The 20,985-nt window shown below is 39.5% G+C and overlaps 6 protein-coding genes across 6 annotated transcripts in view; 5 read left to right on the top strand and 1 right to left on the bottom strand.

The window, feature by feature from the left end:
• Positions 1–138: 138 nt before the first annotated feature.
• On the bottom strand, positions 139–2,195 carry LOC106659987 (N(4)-(Beta-N-acetylglucosaminyl)-L-asparaginase-like). The gene is made up of 6 exons (XM_014382795.2): positions 2,070–2,195; positions 1,454–1,694; positions 1,223–1,379; positions 925–1,150; positions 563–858; positions 139–491 (listed from the first exon to the last, which is right to left on the bottom strand). Exons 2-6 carry the CDS (start codon positions 1,584–1,586, stop codon positions 257–259), a joined length of 1,047 nt encoding a protein of 348 aa, XP_014238281.1. The 5' UTR covers positions 1,587–1,694; positions 2,070–2,195; the 3' UTR covers positions 139–256.
• A 124-nt stretch (positions 2,196–2,319) lies between these two features.
• Positions 2,320–4,315, top strand: LOC106660125 (thioredoxin-related transmembrane protein 2 homolog). The gene is made up of 4 exons (XM_014382970.2): positions 2,320–2,848; positions 2,924–3,104; positions 3,176–3,558; positions 3,639–4,315. Exons 1-4 carry the CDS (start codon positions 2,678–2,680, stop codon positions 3,735–3,737), a joined length of 834 nt encoding a protein of 277 aa, XP_014238456.1. The 5' UTR covers positions 2,320–2,677; the 3' UTR covers positions 3,738–4,315.
• Positions 4,316–4,641: 326 nt separating this feature from the next.
• On the top strand, positions 4,642–5,516 carry LOC106660143 (ARL14 effector protein-like). The gene is made up of 3 exons (XM_014382994.2): positions 4,642–4,776; positions 4,856–5,118; positions 5,301–5,516. Exons 1-3 carry the CDS (start codon positions 4,759–4,761, stop codon positions 5,374–5,376), a joined length of 357 nt encoding a protein of 118 aa, XP_014238480.1. The 5' UTR covers positions 4,642–4,758; the 3' UTR covers positions 5,377–5,516.
• A 2,029-nt stretch (positions 5,517–7,545) lies between these two features.
• LOC106659986 (DDB1- and CUL4-associated factor 8-like) lies at positions 7,546–8,916 on the top strand. The gene has a single exon (XM_014382794.1). The coding sequence runs from the start codon at positions 7,546–7,548 to the stop codon at positions 8,914–8,916; it is 1,371 nt and encodes a 456-aa protein (XP_014238280.1).
• Positions 8,917–12,161: 3,245 nt separating this feature from the next.
• LOC106660056 (GTP-binding protein Di-Ras2) overlaps positions 12,162–20,985 on the top strand; it is a 25,274-nt gene continuing 16,450 nt past the window's right edge. The window contains exon 1 of the mRNA XM_014382882.2: positions 12,162–13,343. Coding sequence (XP_014238368.1) covers positions 13,206–13,343 — 138 coding nt within the window. The 5' untranslated portion in view covers positions 12,162–13,205. The remainder of the gene's footprint in view (positions 13,344–20,985) is intronic.
• LOC111693752 (ankyrin-1-like) lies at positions 15,894–18,327 on the top strand. The gene has a single exon (XM_023459318.1). The coding sequence runs from the start codon at positions 16,094–16,096 to the stop codon at positions 18,194–18,196; it is 2,103 nt and encodes a 700-aa protein (XP_023315086.1). The 5' UTR covers positions 15,894–16,093; the 3' UTR covers positions 18,197–18,327.

Raw genomic sequence — 20,985 nt, forward strand, 5'->3', positions numbered from 1 at the left:
TCTCTAAATTGGAGAATTATCTCGAGTCGGAACGATCGCACTGAGGCCGATGCTCCCTCGGACGACGATGAATCGTTATATTCGTGCGTACTGCTGCACTGTACTTGCGCACTTAAAACTGAATCCAATCGGTTGAGCCCTGCATATTTTTCTGGGACGAAGCGGAATTTTCGAGATAAATTTTGCAAGATTTAGCGTGGGTTACATAAAGAAAATACAAAAGATTGTTAGATCGATTGCATGTATAATTCTATGATCAAGGCTTGGGTTTACAAATTTTGGTGAATTGGGTAGGCTTTCCCAATTGCAGATTACCGACGTAAAACGGAAATCCATCGAAACCGTGACAGGCAGCGGCAAACTCGCCGTGCTTGTTCACAGCTATGACGGCTCCGGAAAAGTTCGGATAATGCTTCGTGATCCTGTCGATTGCTGCTTGAGTGGCACTTTCCGGCGACTGTCCCTGCCTCATCAACTCGACCGCTAAGAAACTGTTCAAGTTTGAATTAATTATTATTTTTCTTCCTTTCAAGATCGCCTGACTATTATGATCGATCGTTACCTCGGCAGAAATCGCATCATGACGTCGCCGTCGCCGGTGGCAGCGGCAGCGCCCACCTCGTCGTCGGCGTAAGCTCCGGCTCCGGCGATCGGAGAGTCACCGACGCGACCAGGTATCTTGTTTCTCGCGCCGTTAGTCGACGTTCCCGCGGCTATGTGACCCTTGGAGTCGATCGCTATCATTCCGATCGTATCGTGATTGTCTTCGTTGGAAAGCGAGTTGCGCGAAGAAAGCGTAGATTTAGGTGGCTTTGGATGGTAGGGACCACAAGTCGCGGTTGGATTGGGTACGACATTCTGATAATAAGTTATTGTTGAACATTAAAGAGTTGCTGGCATGAAATGATAGCCAAAATTTGTTACCTTCCAAAAGTTTGGCTGACATTTGTTGTTTTCCCACTGTTTCCACATTAGCTGAGAACTATCTGTCTGCAAAGATTCTCGTTTGAAACCCATTTTTTCAGCAAAATCAGTTGCAAGATCTCCAACGATTAAAGAGTGAGCTGTATTTTCTAAAACATGTCTAGCCACCGATACTGCATGTTTGATATTTCTAAGACTTCCCACTCCTCCAACATCCATCGTTGAGCTGAAAATCATTTTTAATTGATGAGATCTATCAATAAGTAAAATTGAAAGAATAATTTGAATACTTCAATACCCATCCATTAGCATCGCATCCAAGGTTGTTTCTCCGTTCTCATCTGGGCTTCCACCAAAACCAACAGTTCCTCGACACTGTGCTTCTTCGCAGTAACTGCATCCATTTTCAATTGCATCCACAGCAGTACATTTATCCTGGTACAATGTTTTCCATGCTGAAAACATTAAAATATATATGAAATCATGAGTCAGGAAATTAATCTCATGTGTAAAACAATTTCTTATATACCAATTTTTGTAGCTTCTTCATAATCCCATGTTGTAATGACAACAGGAATAAACTTTGATACTCCCAGAGTACGAGGTAATAAATTTACAAAATTTATTATGAAAAATAAGTAATATAATTTGTTGAGAAACATTTTTGTGAATTTTTTCTATCAGTGCATTGGAAAGACTACTAAAGATTCTGCATTAGATTGTTATTTTAAGACTTTCTTCTTCCATCCGCTTGATAAGATATAATAAGCCTGATAAATAAAAAACATACGATTATTTTAAAATAAATATTAAAAATTTCATAGACTTAAACAATTATATAACAAAAATAAAATATTAGTAAGTTTTTTGATTGAAAAAAAAATATTTATCATATCTTTTAAATATTGTATTTCACAAACAATGATTTATCAAATAGTTAAGAGTAAACATTATGAACAATATTTTAATTATCTAATTTAAAAATTTTTGACCAATGAAAGTTGAAAATTTAATTAGATAAATATTATTTGCTGACAGTTTTGTAACCAATATTCACACAATAAGACACAAATCGTAGAGCCTCAACTAAAAATGCATGCAAAAAGCATTGGCTTTTGTTAGTAAACAAAAAATTATAAACATACAGCAATACAAACAAGAAAACTATTAGTTTTCTTAAGTTTTCTTCATCTTCTCAAAATTATTTGAATCAATTGAATTCAAACTATTTCATGTGAAAAAACACAAATGAGAAATAAAACCGTGAAGTGAAGAGAAAATAACGTTTTCAATTTTTCTGCTAGAGACCGCGCTGAAGTTGCTGCATGGCCGAATGCGTGGTTGTAGCTCGTAGTGGGCCGCTACTAGTTTCATGCACCATAAAACCCGAAAATTGTATCGACTGCTCTTTTTAATTAACACTAGTTTGCTCCGCATTAAGCTAGTTTAAAAGTAAACAGTGAATGAAACGCGGGTGGGGTCATAGTTGCCTCGTACCAAATAGTTTTCCAAAAAATTACATTCTTGACTACTGGTCAATTGAAGTGATTGTTATTTCGAGCTGTGTGGGCTATTTTTAAATGAAAAAAACGAGACAGAACAAAGATCTAATTTTCTGAACTTTATCAGAAAGTGTGAGAGATTTACATCTCGCTCTAGTGAAAAAATTCAAATTCTCATAGAGCAATTGATTCATTGCATCTTTTCTCAAAGAAGAATTCTTTTTAAATCGTGAATTTCAACTCAGTTCAAGATGGGTTTGGGGTTCAGAAAAAGTTTTCAAGGATTCAAAAAGGATTTGAGGCAGCTCATGAGACCTTATTATATTATTAATATGTTTCTCAGCCTATCATATATTGTTTGCAAGAGGTTACCTTATGTTTGTCATTTTTTGTTCAATCAAGCGGACTGTCAACTCGATGATGTATGATTGTTTTAACTACATCTCTATTCAATGTTTCATAACTTTAACTGAAATTAATTATTTTTGTTTTTTCAGAGAGAAACTGAAATATTAACTTTTTTGATGATAGTTATTATGATGAGAACAAGAAAAACTGGCAGTCTCAGCATGATTAATTATCTATCAAACAGTTTTGTATACTGCAAGGTTGCAAATTTGATTCTGTGGTTCCATGCAGACATAACCCTTGGAATTTTATACGCAGTGATATTTATGTGTAAGAATCAATGATTCACTATAATAATGAATCAATTTTTATAAACTATTAATTTTAATACTTTCTTCCAGTGTGTGGTCTACTTTGCCCAGAACCAACATATCAAGGTCCAGAAAATGTTATTTACCTGCGTGGTGGCAATAGCTTACAAGAAGAATTAGAACGTGATACAAGAGTCTGTTGGCTGATTGCATTTTATACTGTATGGAATCCAGCTTGTGTAAATTTCGCACCCATCTTTTCTGAGTTATCTGCTAAATATGCTTTAGACAATTTTAAATTTGGAAAAGTAGATATTGGCAGACATCCAGAAGTTGCTGCAAAGTATCGCATAAATGATTCCAGTAAAAGTCAACAATTACCATCTTTAATTCTCTTCAAAGAAGGCAAAGAAGTAGAACGAAGACCTGTAGCTGATCGTCAGGGCAAACTGATGAAGTTCTTATTTTCAATGGTACTAACATTTAAAAAACTAAACATTTATTCTATATATTAAATACTTAATAAATTTCTGATCATAAATCTTTATTTCAGGATAACATCAAAAATGCTTTTGATATTGAAGGGGTTTATGAAACCTGCTTAAAAAATCCAATCAAAATGAAAGGTAAAAAAGACAAAAAAGATGAATAAGGAGATCAAAAAACCTTAGGCCAAAGAGATTATCAAATTTGCACAATCTTTATTATAAATAATGATTACATTATATTACATTTAGGAACTTGTTTTATTGTAGTATTGAACTAGACAATTATAAATCATAATTACAATATGAGTGAGTTGAAAAAAAAAATCTTTAAGAAAGTAGTCTTAACTTTGAACCTGTTTGGTTCATATAATATATGACATTTAAGAAAACAATGTCATTGAAAGAACTAATTTAAAAATTCATGAGTGATGATAGTATTTATAAGTTCCAAGCTGAGTTTTCTGAAAATGATAGTATGTTGGAGAGTAAATTGTATGTGTTTGCTTGTGTAGTCATCTTTGCTGTAGATACATTTAATATTGTCTGATAAAAATAGCAGCACTGCCTTTTGTGTAAGTAAGTCATTTACATTTAAAAATGTATTGATTTAAAATTTTTTACCTTCATTGTACAAAAGTATAATAAGGATTCATAGTCATTCTATCTACTGATGAATATGTAGATACATGATTTAACAGTCATATAATGTGTTGTGCAATTTTGCTTGAACTTTTATAATAAAGCTTTTAATTAAACAAAGTTTTAAAAACAAAATTTGCTTTAATTTATTACTTCTTGAATAAAAGTTTATAACCATTTACGTCGAGATTCGATAAATATTTCTAAATGAATACATTCTTGTATACTGAATAGGTTGATTTTATATTTTTATAATCAGATAATACTTATAATTAGTTAGTAAAAATGTACTCAATTGCTACATGAGCTTCATATACTTCTAAATTTTGAGAATAACCGCGTTCATTAACTTAACTTGAATTTAGCTGTTTCTCTTCGCGACAGTACGCAGTACGCACTACGCAGCGTGCGTACACTAGCGCCACGTACGGCTTAGTTGTGTAATGCTGGGCACATATAAAACAGCAGACCACGTGCGTGAGCCCACAATCTCAACTAGTTTTTTATTTCGAGACGCTACCTTCATTAAAAATCCGTATAAACAAAATGAGTGATCAACCAAGGGTTAGCATTTTATTCCTTTTTCATATTCAAGCTAACGCAACGATTGATGGAATTCTAATCCCAGTGCGATTTTTTACAGCAACAGCGAGCTACTCGAGGCGCTAAACAAAACGTTGGCGCTAAACAATTTTTAGGCAACTTTGACCCAGAACAAAGTGAGCGAGAAAAACGAAAATTAAACAGACGACTTACCTCTGGACCTAAAAAAGCTAGTGTCTACGATGAAAACGGTTATCATATAGCTACTGGACAAGACCTTTGTGATTGTTTGGATTCAAAATGTGCTGGATGTCATTGCCCGTGTCCAAAGTGTAGTTCGAAGAAATGTGGTCATGAATGCAGGTAGAGTATTTTTGAATGAAAACTTTTTTTTCGAAGTGGCTTTTGATTTTTTTAAACATTTAAAAAGCTTTGAATGACTTCATAAATTGCTTCATAATTAACTTGTAAATTTACTTCATACTGTATAATTTTTTTTACTTTAATCATGCATTTTACTAGAGTATATCGTTTAATTTTTTCAGAGTTGGGCGTAAATATATGTACGAATCCATTGAGAATGAAGGTAGTGACCAAGTTACCAGAAATCCTACTCGTTAAGTAAATGTGTCCAATAATAAGTAGTTAGTACTATTTTAAAAATATTGATTTTTTGTACCTATTTTTATACCAAATCAGTATTTTAGTAATATTAAGTATCTTTTTATGTATGTTAATTACATAATAAATGTCCGCAGATAAAAATATTCGTTAAATTTTTTACTTTGGGGCCGTCCATAAATGTACTATTTCATCACTGGGTGCGGAAAGTGCTACTTTTGCGTACGGAACCCCCCCCCCCCTCTCCCCTCCCTCCCACGTAATGAACAGTAATAACACAGGCACACAAAAAAAATACTCAGTTTGTGAATTTGTGAATCTTAAGGGTCCTCTATACAGAGGGACAAATACCGACATACCGATATTATTTTGTACCCATTTTTTTTTTATTCTCTAGACAACCGTTGAACTTGAAACTTCGTGGGAGTGATTATGAAACTTATAAAAATCTTCCTCTGGAGCCAGTTTTCAATAAAATTTTTAATAAAATCATTTTAACTAATTGTTTGAGAATACGTTACTTTTGAGGTTATAAAAGGGGGATCAAGTTTGTTTGAAAGTACCGGTCATTTAATTGAAAACTGACTCCAGAGGCACATTTTTATAAATTTCATAATCACTCCCACGAAGTTTCAAGTTCAATGGTTGACCAGAGAATAAAAAAAAATGGGTACAAAATAATAACGTACTTGTTATCGACTGAGTGTGTGTAGAGGACCCTTAAACTAACCTCAAAAAACAAATAAAAAAATCGACACGCGCGGAGCGCGTTTTAAACGTATAGTTGGCTTCAAAAGGTGCGTTAAGTAATCTGATAAAAATTTGAAGAAATTTGAAGTCATGTTTTTCAATGCGATAAAAAACAGAAAAAATTTTCGAGTTTACATTCGGTTTATATCGCCGTATCTCGACTTTTAAAATTTTCAATAATTTCATCTGAAGGCCTGAAGCACTCAAAAAATCTGAAAAAATTCATGGTTGTTTGTTTTGTTGAAATGTACCTTCTTGATTTTTCAGATTTTTTAAATGCTTCAGGGCTTCAGAATAAATATAAATAGAAAATAGACGTTTATACCGGAAGTGGGGTTTAGGAGGGGGAGGGGGTCTAAAATTTTCATTTTGGCACTTTTTTTCTATGTACACTATTCGTGGACTAATTTTGTCCATTTGACATGAATTCGGTAGGTATGGGACTTGTATAAGCATACGACGTTCCGTAATTCAGTGGACAAAATTAGTTCACGGTTAGTGTACTATAACATAGCAAAAGCACGTAAAAATCGGTGCCATACGTGGGCGCGTTTTTGTAAAAAAGTATTATGTTGACCCTTATTTATCGCAAAAATAACACCAGATTCTGAAAGAGCGTACCCAAAAAACCCTGGATATGGATTTTCAAGTAAAGATTTTAACTTTATCTAAGATTTTTTTACAATTGAAAATTCATGGACTAAATTGCACTTTTTGTTAATGGGTTAATAAAAACGCTCAACTAACAGTCAATACTCAACTTACAGCAAACTGATAGATTCCGCAACACCACTCTCTCTAATAAACAGACCGCGTATAAACTGCCGACACTTTTAGCTGATGCTTTTCTAAAAAAAGGATCAGGATAGTGTATGCTACATTTTGATGCTTGAATATAAATTTACTAATCGATCGCCAGCTAGTTCAATAGGTCCAAGACGTCAGCCCTATCCTCTGTAAAACCTTGAATAATTTTTATCAACGTCAGTAAACATTAAATAAACGTTATTAGTCAATCATGTGTGGTATGAATATATACAAGAAAAAGAATCACAAGAAAAAAAATTAAACTATTTCGACCTGGCTATTTTCAATTACCAGCTTGAAAAATTATTTTGTCCCTTTAAATGATACAATGTGTAAGTAATCAGTATTTAGTATCTATGATCAAAGTTAATGTAAATATTGTTATTTTAAAATTTTTGAATTATACAATGAGAGTATTTATTTTTGTTTACTTCGTTGGTGGGCACAAGTTACAGTTGGTAAAGTCAAGGAACTCATTTGTGTATTTGCTATTAAAAGTAATTTAGAATAATTGCCTAGGCAGTAACTAAGTGAGTGCTGAAATAAATTAAATTTTGTTGTTGCAATTGCATTAGTTGAAAATATAAGACAGTCAATAAAGTGAGAATAACTATGATGAATAACAATTCGGAATGTACATTTGACCTTTCATATTATAATGAGCTTTTTAACGAAGCTGAAATTGAAGCAACAAAAATATTGTCAAAGAAGCCAACCAGAACCAATTGGAGTCTTCTTGGAGATTATTTTCAAAGCCAGTTAGGATATTGTACCAAGTATAATGGTTCCCTTTGGGCAGCCAAAAGACAAGACTTTTCAAAGGAGCTAGTCAATCATTTTATATCCGAGAATGACTTTAAATTTTGTGATATAAAATTTAATTCAAGTGGATCAGTTTTAGCAGCTGCTCATGTAGATAATGCCCTCTGTTTATGGGATTGGCATAAAAATATTTGCAAAGCACAGATATCATTAATTGTGGTTGAACGTGGAGAAAATCTAATTACATATGATGGAAGACCAAAAGCACTTGAATGGTTGAATGATGATTTGATTGTCACTTCCGATTGCGATGGTGATTTGAAATTGGTAGATGTATCAACCAGTAAAGTTAGTCTATTAAGTTCATTACCGAGTTACGAATTTGCAGACAATAAAATTTCTTCTTTGCATAATGATTCAAATAATATTTTATGCACTAGCATAAATACGGTGTATCTTATTGATAGAAGAGATGGAACTAGAAAACATAAAGTATTAGAATTGAACTCATATAAAGACTGTGTCTACTACTTTGATGCTATACATTCAAATCCAATGAATGCAAATGAATTTTGCGTTGCTGGCAACTTCGAAAATTTAAATATTTATGATAGAAGAAATACATCGATACCATTAAAACAGCTTTATGCTCCTTGTCAAATTACTTATCCTTTTGTAGAATATCTGGATTTGGCATACAATTACAATGGAAATGAAATCTTAACATCTTGCTCTAGTAATAGCATGTTTTTATTTAATACCACGAAAAGGAATGGTAGGGAATGTATACAAAAATTTGACGGACATTATATCCATGGAACAGGTGCATCTGAGTCCTTGTGTTGTTTTTTGGGAAGTAGAAGTGAATATGTAGTTACTGGATCTGAATGTAATAACATATTTGTTTGGGATAAAGAAAGTGGAGCTCTAGTGAGAATGATACCAGGACCGGAGGTTAATTATAGAACTGATAAAACACAAAATTACCCCAGAGTCATAACATCACATCCAAGCAAACCTTGTATGGCTATCAGTTATCACGATGGATCTCTTCGAATTTGTGAAATAAGTACCAATACAAGACATGTAGAAATAACTGATTTGAAAATACAATTACGCGACAATTTACGTAATAAAATGTACTTGAATGATTTACGTAGAAATTTGTATTTCGATAGTGACAGTAGTTCTGATGAAGAATATAATCAAGATTATTTATGATGCAATGTAATGTCCCCTTGAGTTATTATCATATCCAAGACAGATTAAAAAAATTTAATTGTACAAAGTTATTGAGAGACGTTAACAAGTATATACATTGACAAGTGTTAATTTTTTTAAATAAAATAAGAATTTGACACGATACATTAAAATTTCTCTTTTATTATTCAAAAAATATATTTTACTCATTAAACACATTAACATATAAATTAATATACTGTATTAAATTTCTCGAAAAATCATCGTTGATTAATCAAAAATCACGCGGAGAAGTTTAAATCCACCGAGTTAGAATTTTTTGAAACCATGTCTGATCCACGCAGAATCGTTATCCAATCTACGTGGTAACCATGTCTAATCCTCGTGGATAGCTAATCCACGTAGATACTTTAAAATACGTCTGGCTATCTTAAAATCGAATTTTCGCGAAAAATTAATGTCTACTCCGAGCTTTTTGGACGCAAAACTCTACAAGTTACATTTTTATCAATTCCTTTGTCTGGCTGCCAGTCCATTCCTCTAAGCATTGATATACCAAAATCCATCAAATTTTTTGTTTTAGGTTCTTGTTAACGGAGGTCAGAAATTATTTCACGAGCAGCTTATTCTTCTCACGTCAATGATTCACGTCAACATCAGGTTTCTTTAATTTGTTATATCTATCACTGGAACTGGTAATTCACTCTTGACGCAGCCAATTTCTCTGACTAGACTGCTTCAATTGCATCGTATTCACGGTATAAACACATGGTGCTGACAACACATGGTGCGGCGCATACTCGGTACAGTCGGAAAAGCCGGAAAAGCGCGCGCATGCGTGGTCACGGCTGTACCCGCGCCAGCCAGAGCGAGTTTGAAGCGCATACTATTTTGTAGTCACAAACAGCGTGAATGGATGTACGATATTTTTTCAGCTTCATATTTTTTTTCGTAATAATTCCTTTAAGTCGTCATTCGTAAGGCTAAACTTAATTAAATCCGACTTTTCGATCCCTTTGCGTCATTTATACAAATTTTAATTTCTCTTCGCAATTTTTCATTGATCTGCTTGATATCGCGCTCGACCGTGCAGCAAAATATGTGCTCCACCGCCTTGTAAACGGAGCGACCGCGCGGCGGGCTCTACGTATACCCGCGAGAGATCTCCTATTGATTTTCCGGCAAGTCGTCATCGTCGGTCTGTGGGTTATATACGCGCGCGCTTTTCCTGCGCACATGCGTGTTCGTATATAGACATCTGTGTTGTGCATTCGCAGCGTAGAGAGTTATTTATCCCGGTCGCGCGGAGCGGCCTGCTATATACGAAGACGCGTGCGCGCGACGGCTGATGATATTGTAGGCCACTTTGCCGCGTGCGGCGACTCGAATTTGCATGTGATATCCATCGATGTGGCGAAGTTTTTCCATTTTTTTCAACGAATATTTTGCATTTTTCATTATTCAAGAGATTTGGCGCACTTTAAAATGCATTTCAAATATTTCAAAGTGAGCATGTACGTACAAAGTTGTTACTGCGATGATTGTACAATGAACGCCTCGGGTAAATAAGGCTCACGTTGATTCAGTGACTCGTTGAATTATACATTCGCAAGGATCGAGCGCATACACCGCTGCTACACGCTTGGCCGTGTTCAGGGATCGTTTTATTATCCACAGTGTAAACCGCATAGCATTGACGGTTTCAATTGAAAAATCGAACGCTCGTAAAAAGTAATCGTCACCCCGGTTGAAAGAGAAAAGGATTTATAAAAAAAAACCAACAGGTAACACGATAAATTAAAAGTCAAAGAAATCATCGTCCTCGCGTCTAAAAATAAATCTAAAAACGTTCGATACCACATTCGTTCGTGAAAGCGAATTAGCGTTTGGTTTTTCGATGCCAACTTACACACACACACACTCGAACTCGAAACCAATTAAAAATTACGACTCTCGCGACGAGTCGACACGGTATTAATATAAGATATATGGGTAGTTAGATCGCGAGGCAACGCGCGACGATACTCGCTCTTCTCTCGCCACTCTGGTGCATTTGTCATTTTAATACGTAAAGCCACGCATGCGTGCGAATATTGTCTGAGCCCTACTACTCTACCCCGCGATCCCATCCGTCGAGTTGTCCGACGGAGGCGGCGGCGGGGCGTACGTATACAACACACATATGCAATGTTTAACGCGTACATAACAGAAAAAAGCGGCGCACACGGAGTATAATTCACGAACGTACGCGACTCGTCCCCGTCCGTCAGCGATTACCAAACATCATCTATGCGTTTGTCGTACGTTTACTTATGAAACGAATACCACGCGTAATTCCGCGTAACATCGCTGCCGCTGTAGCTGCTGTGCATCAAGCAGCGACTCGCGAGACTGGGTCATCGCTGCATTTCGCGCGCGCGCGCGGGCTAAGTGGTACGAGTGGATGATCGGTGCGACGCGCTGCTACTATTATCGGCTGAAACATTTATCAGCGTGCCTGAGCACAGCAGCAGGCCTCGTATATAGCACGCAACAAGGCTCGCGACGTTCAACAGGCTTATAGAATTCGGAGCCGCTCGCGTATATATAGCCAGCTGCTATTCATTGTATATACGCGAGAGATGGATAGTCTGCCAAGTTTCGCGCGCGCACTGACACTCGCACACACACACTCAGAGAGACATATATAAACAAACGGCTCTATATTACTATGTATACGTATAATGTCATAAACTCTTTGGAGCGCAACAGCGAGGCACATGAAGAGCTCGCGTATTTCTACATAGCTCCCCTCCCGAAATCTTTTTTTTTTTATATCTACACATCCTCGATCCTGTGCCTTATACATACACACGCATAGTTAGAATAGCTATACATGATTTAAGCTCGTCTACTACATGTAGCCATCGTCGTGTACGTGTGTGTGCGCAGCTATATAAACGAGAAGTCGCGAGCTTTGCGGCGCCCACGCCGGGTTGCGCGAAAATCTCTCGGCAGCGCATACACGCGAAAATTGCACGTTGCCTCTATAGATATACATAGGTAAGAACGACGGCGGCGGCGGCGGCGGTGACGGTGCGAGGAGCTGTGCCGAGCGAAGCGAGCTTGCCTGTTATACGCTGGGGAGGGGGCCGCCACTACATAGCAGGTAGAAAGAGAGAGAGAGAGAGAGAGAGAGAGAGAGAGATGGAAAGAGGGTAGTTCTGCTCGCCGACCAGCCAGTCTATAGGCGGTCTAGCGCGAGCTTTAGTTGGCGTTCGCTGACGCAGAGCTTCGCAAGCACAGCCCGCTCGAGTGTATATCGTGTACATGTAGGAGCGAGACAGCTGCACGCGCTTGTACAGGCTCGCAGGCCTGTGTACATTAATCCAGGAGTGGAAAATATACACATCGTGTAGTTCGACCAGTTGGTCTATGTGCTGTGCTGCGGCGGTGTCGGTGGCAGCGGCGGCGAGACATCGTGTACTGCAACTCTTTGTATACACGGCCGAGGTACACATTATAACGCAGCTACATAGCGAGATTCGCGCGCGCGACCAGTGACGCGAGTCAAGTTTCGGTCAGACGAGGAGGAGCAGCAGTAGCAGCTGCTGCAGGCGGTGGCAGCGGCGGCATGTCCGCCACTTCTCCATAGTATCTCTGTGAAAAAAAAAAGGAGCGTGATAATACATAGGTTGCGTGCAGTTTATACAACCGGAGCAGCAGTAGCAGCTGGTACACAACTGGTACGCAGCTGTGCCAGGAGAAATTATTATGCGTGCGGTAGTGTGTGCCGCCCGGATCATCCTCGCCGATGTGAAATTCTCGAGCTTCATCGATTCGCGCCCGTGAGAAAATTATGTGAAATTTTCCGAACGAGCTGCCGGTGATACATCCCCGATGCCTCATCGACTTTGCATGCGTCAATCCGAGCTCCGAGCAGCAGCAGCAACAGCAGCATCGATCATAATAAGCAGTTTACCACTACTACGGGACGTTGGATGTGCCCGTGCAGTGGTTTATGCACTACTCACGCACGTAATCGTATCGTCGCGCATCGCGAGTATCGTCGCGTTACGATCATCCTCACAATTACAACAACAACGACAACAACGGAGAAATAAGGAGCTGCTGTGCAGCGCGGCCCGCGACGACGACTGCACCGTACGAAATACAAATCGTATCCTCGACATAAGCAGTAACGGTTGCGGAGGCTGATCTCGCAAGCTCGTTGCGTATTGAGAGAGAGAGAGAGAGAGAGAGAGAGGAGAGGAGGCGAGGTGAGCTGAGGTGAGCCGAGAGAGGAAAGCGTCGTTGTTGTTATTATTATCATGCCGGAGCAGAGCAACGACTACAGGGTCGTCGTCTTCGGTGCCGGGGGCGTCGGCAAGTCCTCGCTCGTGCTGCGCTTCGTGCGTGGCACGTTCCGCGAGTCCTACGTGCCTACGATCGAGGATACCTATCGCCAGGTGAGAGACAGCTCTATCCATAGCCGCCTGCATTATGTACGCACCCAAGCACGATCTTCGTTTATATTTTCTCATATATTTTCACGTATGTTTATTAGATAAATCGCTGCATGCGAGCTTGCGAGTTAACGCTACTTTACACAGAGTACCTGCCTCAGGCTCATTTTTGCCGCAGTTTATGAAGTTATACACTTTACAAATGAGGCAGAGCATTCCGTTCGATATTTGATATTTATTTTTTTTTGTCAGTGTGTAGTGCTCGTGCATGTGCTCATCTAGTAATTAGGCATTTACGGCACGCGCGCGTCTTCATTTCGCTGATATACTTACATTACATATACGTAGATAATCTCGATGATGAACGAAAAAAAATGCACAAATAAAATGAAGCCTCCCGTGTACGAGCGCGCGATCGTATTACGAAAAGTCTTCCTGCTTCTGCCGTAATGCACAAACACCAACAGCGGCAGCAGCAGCAGCATCGCACGCTCGTCTTTGATGTATCATTTTTTGATAAAATTTTCACGATGCTGTTGCGCTCAGCGAGCGAGAGAGATCCCTCCTTCTCCTCTTGCATTCTCGGCTTCTCCTTCCATCCTCGCGTCGATGTGCGCGCGGACCTCTGCGCCAAATGTTGTAATGTACGTGCATCACCGGAATTATGTATGTACATCGTATACACACTTGAAATAACGCGAGCTCATTACATGCCATAGATGGTTTCGCACACGAGCGCGCCTCGCGCGTTAAGCTTTGCCATTGATCCCCTCTTCCTCTCGTTCACTCTTCAATCAGGATTGATGCGAAAATTATTTTAAACCGTCAAATCGTATTGGGTGCGCGAGAGAACTCGTCGTTTATTTTAAGAAACGTAGAAACTCGTGCTGATTTTTCAATCGATAAAAGTTTATTTTTAAGTACTGTGCAGGTGACGAGAAAATATACGAGCTTGCACATAATGATGATTAATTTGTATTCAAAATAAATGATGCGTTTACCTTTTTCTCTCTCCCCCTCGGTTCCGAGTCGTCAATTGCGAATTACTGCCCGCAAACGTTATAATCGGTTATTGGCAGTTGAAAAATGAAAGAGTGACAGAGAGAGAGAGGCAGAGAGAAACCGACAGAAAGTGAAAGAGAGCTTGAAAGCAGCTTTGTGCGCTTGATCAAGTATGAAACGCGCGCGCTCGCGAAAAGCTCCGCTGCAGCGACTATTTCATTTTCCTTTGTTTCGCTTTTTGTCGTTTGTCGACGCCGCGGCGCGCGGCGCAACGACGTCGGTGCATACGAATATATATACCTATATCTACCGATGCAACCCAAACATTTATCTGCATTATTAACGGGGCATATTTGATCAGCTTTAGAAACAACGTATGCTCTCTACGCGTGTACGTTTACGTTTGTGCACATACGCAGCGCGTTCGTTACAAAAATTTAAAATGCAAAAATCCGACCATTTGGCGATGAATAATTTCGCGGCTTTGAAGAGCTTTCGACGACGAGTGTGCGTCGATCGAGCGGCGCACGAGAGAAAAAAAAGGAGCGCGCACTGCGGGTTATACGATTCCCGCGAAGAGAGCTTAATTCCTTTTATTTTTTAGACCTCTCGCGACCGGATGACCTTTTCGAATCCTTATATCTTGCTGCTCGCACACATGCATACGCATACACGTTGCATGCATTTATAATGCAAAAACGATGTTGATTTTTTCACGCGTTTCCGCCAGACGTTGAAGAAGCAACAACAACGACGTAAATTTAATTAAATCTTTAGCAAGCGCGCGCGCGCACGTTCTGATTCGTGTGCATATGCCGTTTCTTTGCAGCGCGAAACATTTCGTAAAATATTTACCACGTGCTCGAGCTCGTGCTGTTTGTTCGCGCGTAAGATGTTGCACGCGCGTATACCACGAGTCCGCCGCGGATCCTTGCTCTTCATTCATTATAAAAAAAAAAAAGAAAAAGAAAAAGAAACAATCGCGAGTTATCTTTTTCTTACGTCTGCGGACAACTCTATTAACGCAGCTTCCTTTGTTGCCGCAAAAGTCGGCTAGAGAATGATGAAAAAAAAGCTGCACACACAGAGAGACCGTGAGAAAACGAAGGTTTATTATAGCTGCCAAGCTCGCTCGGAAAAGTGCTGAAAATTTAATTTTTGTTGAGAAATTCGTGATAAACAGTATACGCATCTATAAAGCGAAAAAAGAAAGCTCAGAGCCTTGGCTGTGTCTTGTTCGCTGAATGCATTTGTTCTAAAACTTTCCCTTTTTCGCTCCCTAAAATTATAATTCACAATTTTTTTCGATAAACATTGGATTTTCTTCTACCGGTATAATTGAAACTGTTCGTCATAATTGATGAAAAATTTATTGTTAGTCTATCTATATCTCTCTGTAGAAATCGTAGTGTAAAAATATAAAATCGTCCTCGACTAGTGATGGTTATTAGAGCGCTATTATCGAGCCCTTCTATAGTACGAATCATTATTATTGACAAGTAAAGTTGACTATTCGATTGAATAAACATTAGGAGATCTACGGGTGTCAACCGAAAATTGTAGTACTATTACTGTCAATCGCTCTGTTTACTATAGTGTAGTCAGTACACTAACGTGTAGTCAGCAGACGTTACGACTCGGCAAGCGAAGGACAGCAGCAAGTGATTGTCGAGAAAAAAATTTTTTTATATTATTAAAATATAAACAGAAAAAAATATTTTATACTGTGCTGTGTGTGAGTCCGCAAAAAAATGTCCGCGTCCAATGACGGATCCGTATTAACTTACGAAAACCGGAAAAAATTGGAACGATTGCAGAGCTTGCGAGCCAACGTCAATTGGGAGATCGCAGCAGAGCGACGTCAATTTCTCGAAGAAGTTGAACCTTTGTTCGAAGATTGGGATAGCCAAGTTCCCAATCTGCGGGACTTTTTTGGTCCCAGAGAAATCGATTGGCTACTCGAGAATTTCGTGAAATCCAGCGAGCCAAAAAAACTCATCGAGTTCGTGGTCAGGAGCGGCTACGTGGACGAGCCCGAACTCAACGAAGGCGGCAGGCCAGTGCTGCGTCGCACCACAGCGATTCATCTCGCGGCCAGACGCGTCAACTGCCACGAGGTCATCGGTGAACTGTTCAAAATTTACAACCGATTCGACGTTAACTACATCAGCCTGCGGGGGGACAGCACGCACTTTCATCTGGCCTGCAGGTTCGGCTGCGAGGACGCGGTCGCGAGATTCCTCGAGCGAGGACAGGATCCGAATTGCCTCGTGCTCGAGACCGGTGACACGCCGCTGCACGTGGCTCTGGCGAATCTCCACGGCGAAGACGGAAAGAAGGTGGTCGACTTGCTGCTGGAAAAAGGCGCCGACCCGAATTCAACGAACCCACACGGATCGACGCCTCTGCACGTCATTTGCCAGGATGACCGCGACGATTATGTCGCGGTGAAGATGTTGCTCGAGCTCAGCCAAAAACATGATCAGTTCGTGCATCTCAACGTCCTGGACGACTCGGGTAACGCACCTGTGCACTGGGCTGTGCGCCGCGGCAACCGTGGGGTGTTCTCAGAGCTGCTGAGAAAAGGCACCGATCCAAATCTCACTGATAAGGACGGATCGACACCTCTGCATCTCATTTGCGAAAAATACGAAGATAACGCTTTATTTTTAAAACCATTTTTAAAGTATTATAACGTGGACGTGAACGCTCAGGACAAGAGGGGCAACACAGCATTGCACTATGCTCTGCGCAGCAACAACTATGGACTGGTCCGAGAGTTGCTGCATGAATATGCCGATCCGAATCTGGCCAATGATCAGGGACTGAGACCTCTGCACATAATTTGCCGGAGAACCGTCGAAGAGGACTACTTACTGGATACGTTTTTCAGGACCATAAAAGATTTACCGGAGCGTCAGCGCAGTGCGATGACGATTGAGGTCGACGCCCCGGACAATCTCAACCGGACAATGTTGCAGTGGGCCATGGCTAACGGCTTCAAGAGGATAGCAGAAACACTGCTGAGAAATGGCGCCGATCCGAACTTGGCCGATGCCGATGGATCGACTCCTCTGCATCGTATTTGCACGAGTGACAGCGACGACATCGACTTGCTGGAGAAGTTCTTCGAGGTCTGCCGGGATATCCAGAGGACGGTGCAGGTCGATGCCGTGGACGCTTTGGGCCAGACACCGCTCCAACGGGCCGTGGCGACTCTCAAGCCGAAAATAATCCATGTACTCTTGAGAAATGACCCTTATCTGATCGAATTCACGTTTCCCGACACGGATTACTTCGCGACGGAATTCCAACCGCACAGATTTAACATTGAGACCGATGCATTGAGAGTAGCGTATCGCGCGCTGGCCGTCATCAGGCAACTCGAAGACAAAGAATACAAACTGGACCGAAGCTCCGCCCTACAGATCATGAAATTGTTCGACAAGTATGGACTGTTCGACGAATCGCATCGTGCGGCGAGAACCGATTTTGAAACATGTTTGAACGAAGACGCGAAGTTCTCGAACATATTGAATGCCATAGAAATTAAACCAAAACTGTCGCTTTACAAATTGTCCCAGTTACTGCCAAAAGAAGCGATCCGACTCACGTTCGAGAACTACTTGGACTTAGCGCACTCGAACAAATTGTCGGAGCTGAGTGCAAGGCATCGCACGGCTTATCTTGAGTATCTGTTCCAAAAATTATCGAGAGGATTCGCCTTACCTTATGCAGCGATAATTTTAATGGAGCAAACAAGTGGAAGGATGCCATTGGAGTGCTTCGAAATGATAGTCGATCACCTAATGATGGAAGATTTATATAATATTTGCTTATTGGATGAAATTTAAAAATCGTAATGGCGATAAGCATATTTGCGGCATTTTTCAAGTATGTTCTTATTAAATGTTGAAGATCTTACGTAACCCTTCAATAAATAAATTCAATAAATATTGAATCCATAAATTTTCTTCAATTTTAATTTTTGTGTTTACTTTTATTTCGGTTTTATTTTATTTTTTCTATTCTATTTCGACTTATTCGGTTTTTGTACGATAAACGTGACCACGAAACGTTGACTTTTAACGTGCCAACGAGATCCATTAAAATCATAGAACAACTGTTTCAGAACATCATTGAGGAAATTCATGCAAGTTAACAATTCAATGAAAAAATTGAAACCCAGTCAAATGAAAAATCTAACAAATAAGTTGACTGGATTTCTAGAGTTGTGTTGGTGTTATTATCTAGTATCTATTGCATATAACTTTTATATTCAATTTTTTTTAAATCAAATTCATTATTTATTTGATTTTAATTTTTTAATTGAATTGTTCTCGCTGGCACTTTCACTTTTTGAGAGTATTAGAGGGAGAAGTAGTGACTCTCGATACTCCGAAAAGCTGACCAGACGCAGCGTGTGAATCAACTATAGAAGTTCTTGAAGTTCAAAACCTACGATTATCGTGCTTGCACGGAGGGACGGAATTACGTTCATTTTCACGGGTTCAATCCTAATACTTAAAGATTCCAAAGAAGTATCACTTTGAAAAATAAAAATAATACAATTAAAATGAAATTAAAAATAAAGGGGGAACGAGTACGAGAAAGTCTGCGAGTAAAAATTACCGGCGCACGAAGCAACCTTTCCGTGCCAGCTGTACGTGCGTGTATACTTTTCTCCATAAGCAATTTTTTTTTGTCAACCGCATACGACGAGCTTCGCGGACACACCTGTATATACGTGTATATAATAAAGGTATATATAGGTATACCTAAATGAGCACGAGCTAAAAAAGAGATTGTCTTTGAAATTGCTCTATTTATGCTCAATTTCCGGATAGCAAAAATAATCATGCCCAGGGTACTGTTTTCCGCGCGAGCTGCAGCCAGAGAAAAAGAATGAGAATAAGCGAGGGAGCGCGAGAGAGAAACACGGAACTCCAGCCGAGAGAAAATCGTTGGAAAACGGCAACTGCGCGATAATAAGAGGGAAGACGAGAAAAAAAATTGTTCCCTTTTCCAGTGTCGCGCTCGAGTCGTGTATATTTACGTATAGATATAGATTCGATGAGCGGCGCGATGCCATGAGCGGCATCGATTATTCAATAGCGGGTTAACTGGAAAATAAAAACCATTAGAAAATCGTTCTAAGCTACGATAATTAGAATTCGACGGCCGAGGCGGAAAAAGGGGTGAGATAGAGAGAGAGAGAGAGGGAGAGATAGAAACAAGCTCGTAATACGGAAAACTCCTATAGTTGTACACTCTTTGCCTTCGATATCGTGGCTCTTGCGCGCTTGAATAATTAGTTTGATGGGTCGTCGCTTTTTTTGTCCTCTTCTTTCTCTTTTTTTTCATTGTTAATTACACACGCGCGCGCGCGGGCATGTAAGTATAGTCTTTACAGTGTAAACAAAAGGAAGCTCGAAAGTTAATGTCACCCGGCGTATACCCGAGCTTGACTTCGGGCGCCCGAACAATAAGGTCATCGGAGCTCCTCTTCGCTCGCTCGCTATTCCCTTCCTTCCTTCCTCTTTTACTTTTTTTTTTTCTTCTTTCTAATATTCGGTGCGTCGTTACACACACCCGTGCGGGCGCGCGCGCGACATCGCTGCCGTTAGCGGTAGCGGCAGTGGTACAACCGCGAAATGTGTAAAGAATGAAAGAAAAAAGAAAGAATAAAAAAAAAGGTTGGGCTGCGGCTAATAATACGGGGGAGGGAGGGAGAATCGATATCGTCGTGTGTGCATACGTGTGCGGGCGCGCGATTGTTCTCATTACCTTTTCATTTTCAAATATATATCGAGGCGCGCGCGATTGCAAAAAAGCTCGCACACACACACATACACGCGCGCTCTAAAGGCTCATGAGAAATTCATGTGAACTTGTCTACGGCTTGTTTTATACATGAAGCTTGGGAAAAAAGTACAGCGCATACATCATCGTATGTATATTTCTTTTTTTTTTTTTTTTTTGCTATACACGTACAAATAAACAAACGGAGACTATACAGGCCTATATGCTTTTTCGTATATACCTTTTGGTTTCTTTGTTGTTATCGTGCGCACATCGTATTCGGTAATATTACCCGGTCTATTTTTCTCTCGCCACCCGCGTATGTATTCAGGGGCGGATCCAGAACCAAAGTTTAGGGGGGGCGATCATAAAAAATTTTTTTTTATAAGTTACAAACGTAACACCAAAATTAATCATTAAGATAATTACCAATAGTAACCAAATCAACCCAGTTAAAAATATTTAAAAAAAAAATATTTTTAAAAAAAAATTAAGTATGCAAACCCAAGTAACCTCAAGTAACCAAATAGATCCAGTTTGTGTAGTTTTAATAATTAAATATTCAAACCCAAGTAACCCTGTGTAACCCGAGTATCCAAATCGATCCAGCTAGAACAGCTTTAATGATCAAATGTGTAACTAAAATGAACCCAAGTAACTAAATTGATCAAGCTCGTACAATTTTTGAATAATTAAATAAATGCAAACGCAAGTAATCCCAAAAAATCAAATCAACCCAGCTCGTGCTGTTTATTTATACGTAAATCCGCAGAACTTCTTCAAATAATTTAGGGTCAAAATTCGAGAATGAATGCTCACCTCTGAAATTTTCTCATTTTTT

Source organism: Trichogramma pretiosum, unplaced genomic scaffold (genome assembly GCF_000599845.2).
Source record: "Trichogramma pretiosum strain Unisexual culture from Peru unplaced genomic scaffold, Tpre_2.0 scaffold44, whole genome shotgun sequence".
In the NCBI taxonomy this organism is placed as follows: Eukaryota; Metazoa; Arthropoda; class Insecta; order Hymenoptera; family Trichogrammatidae; genus Trichogramma; species Trichogramma pretiosum.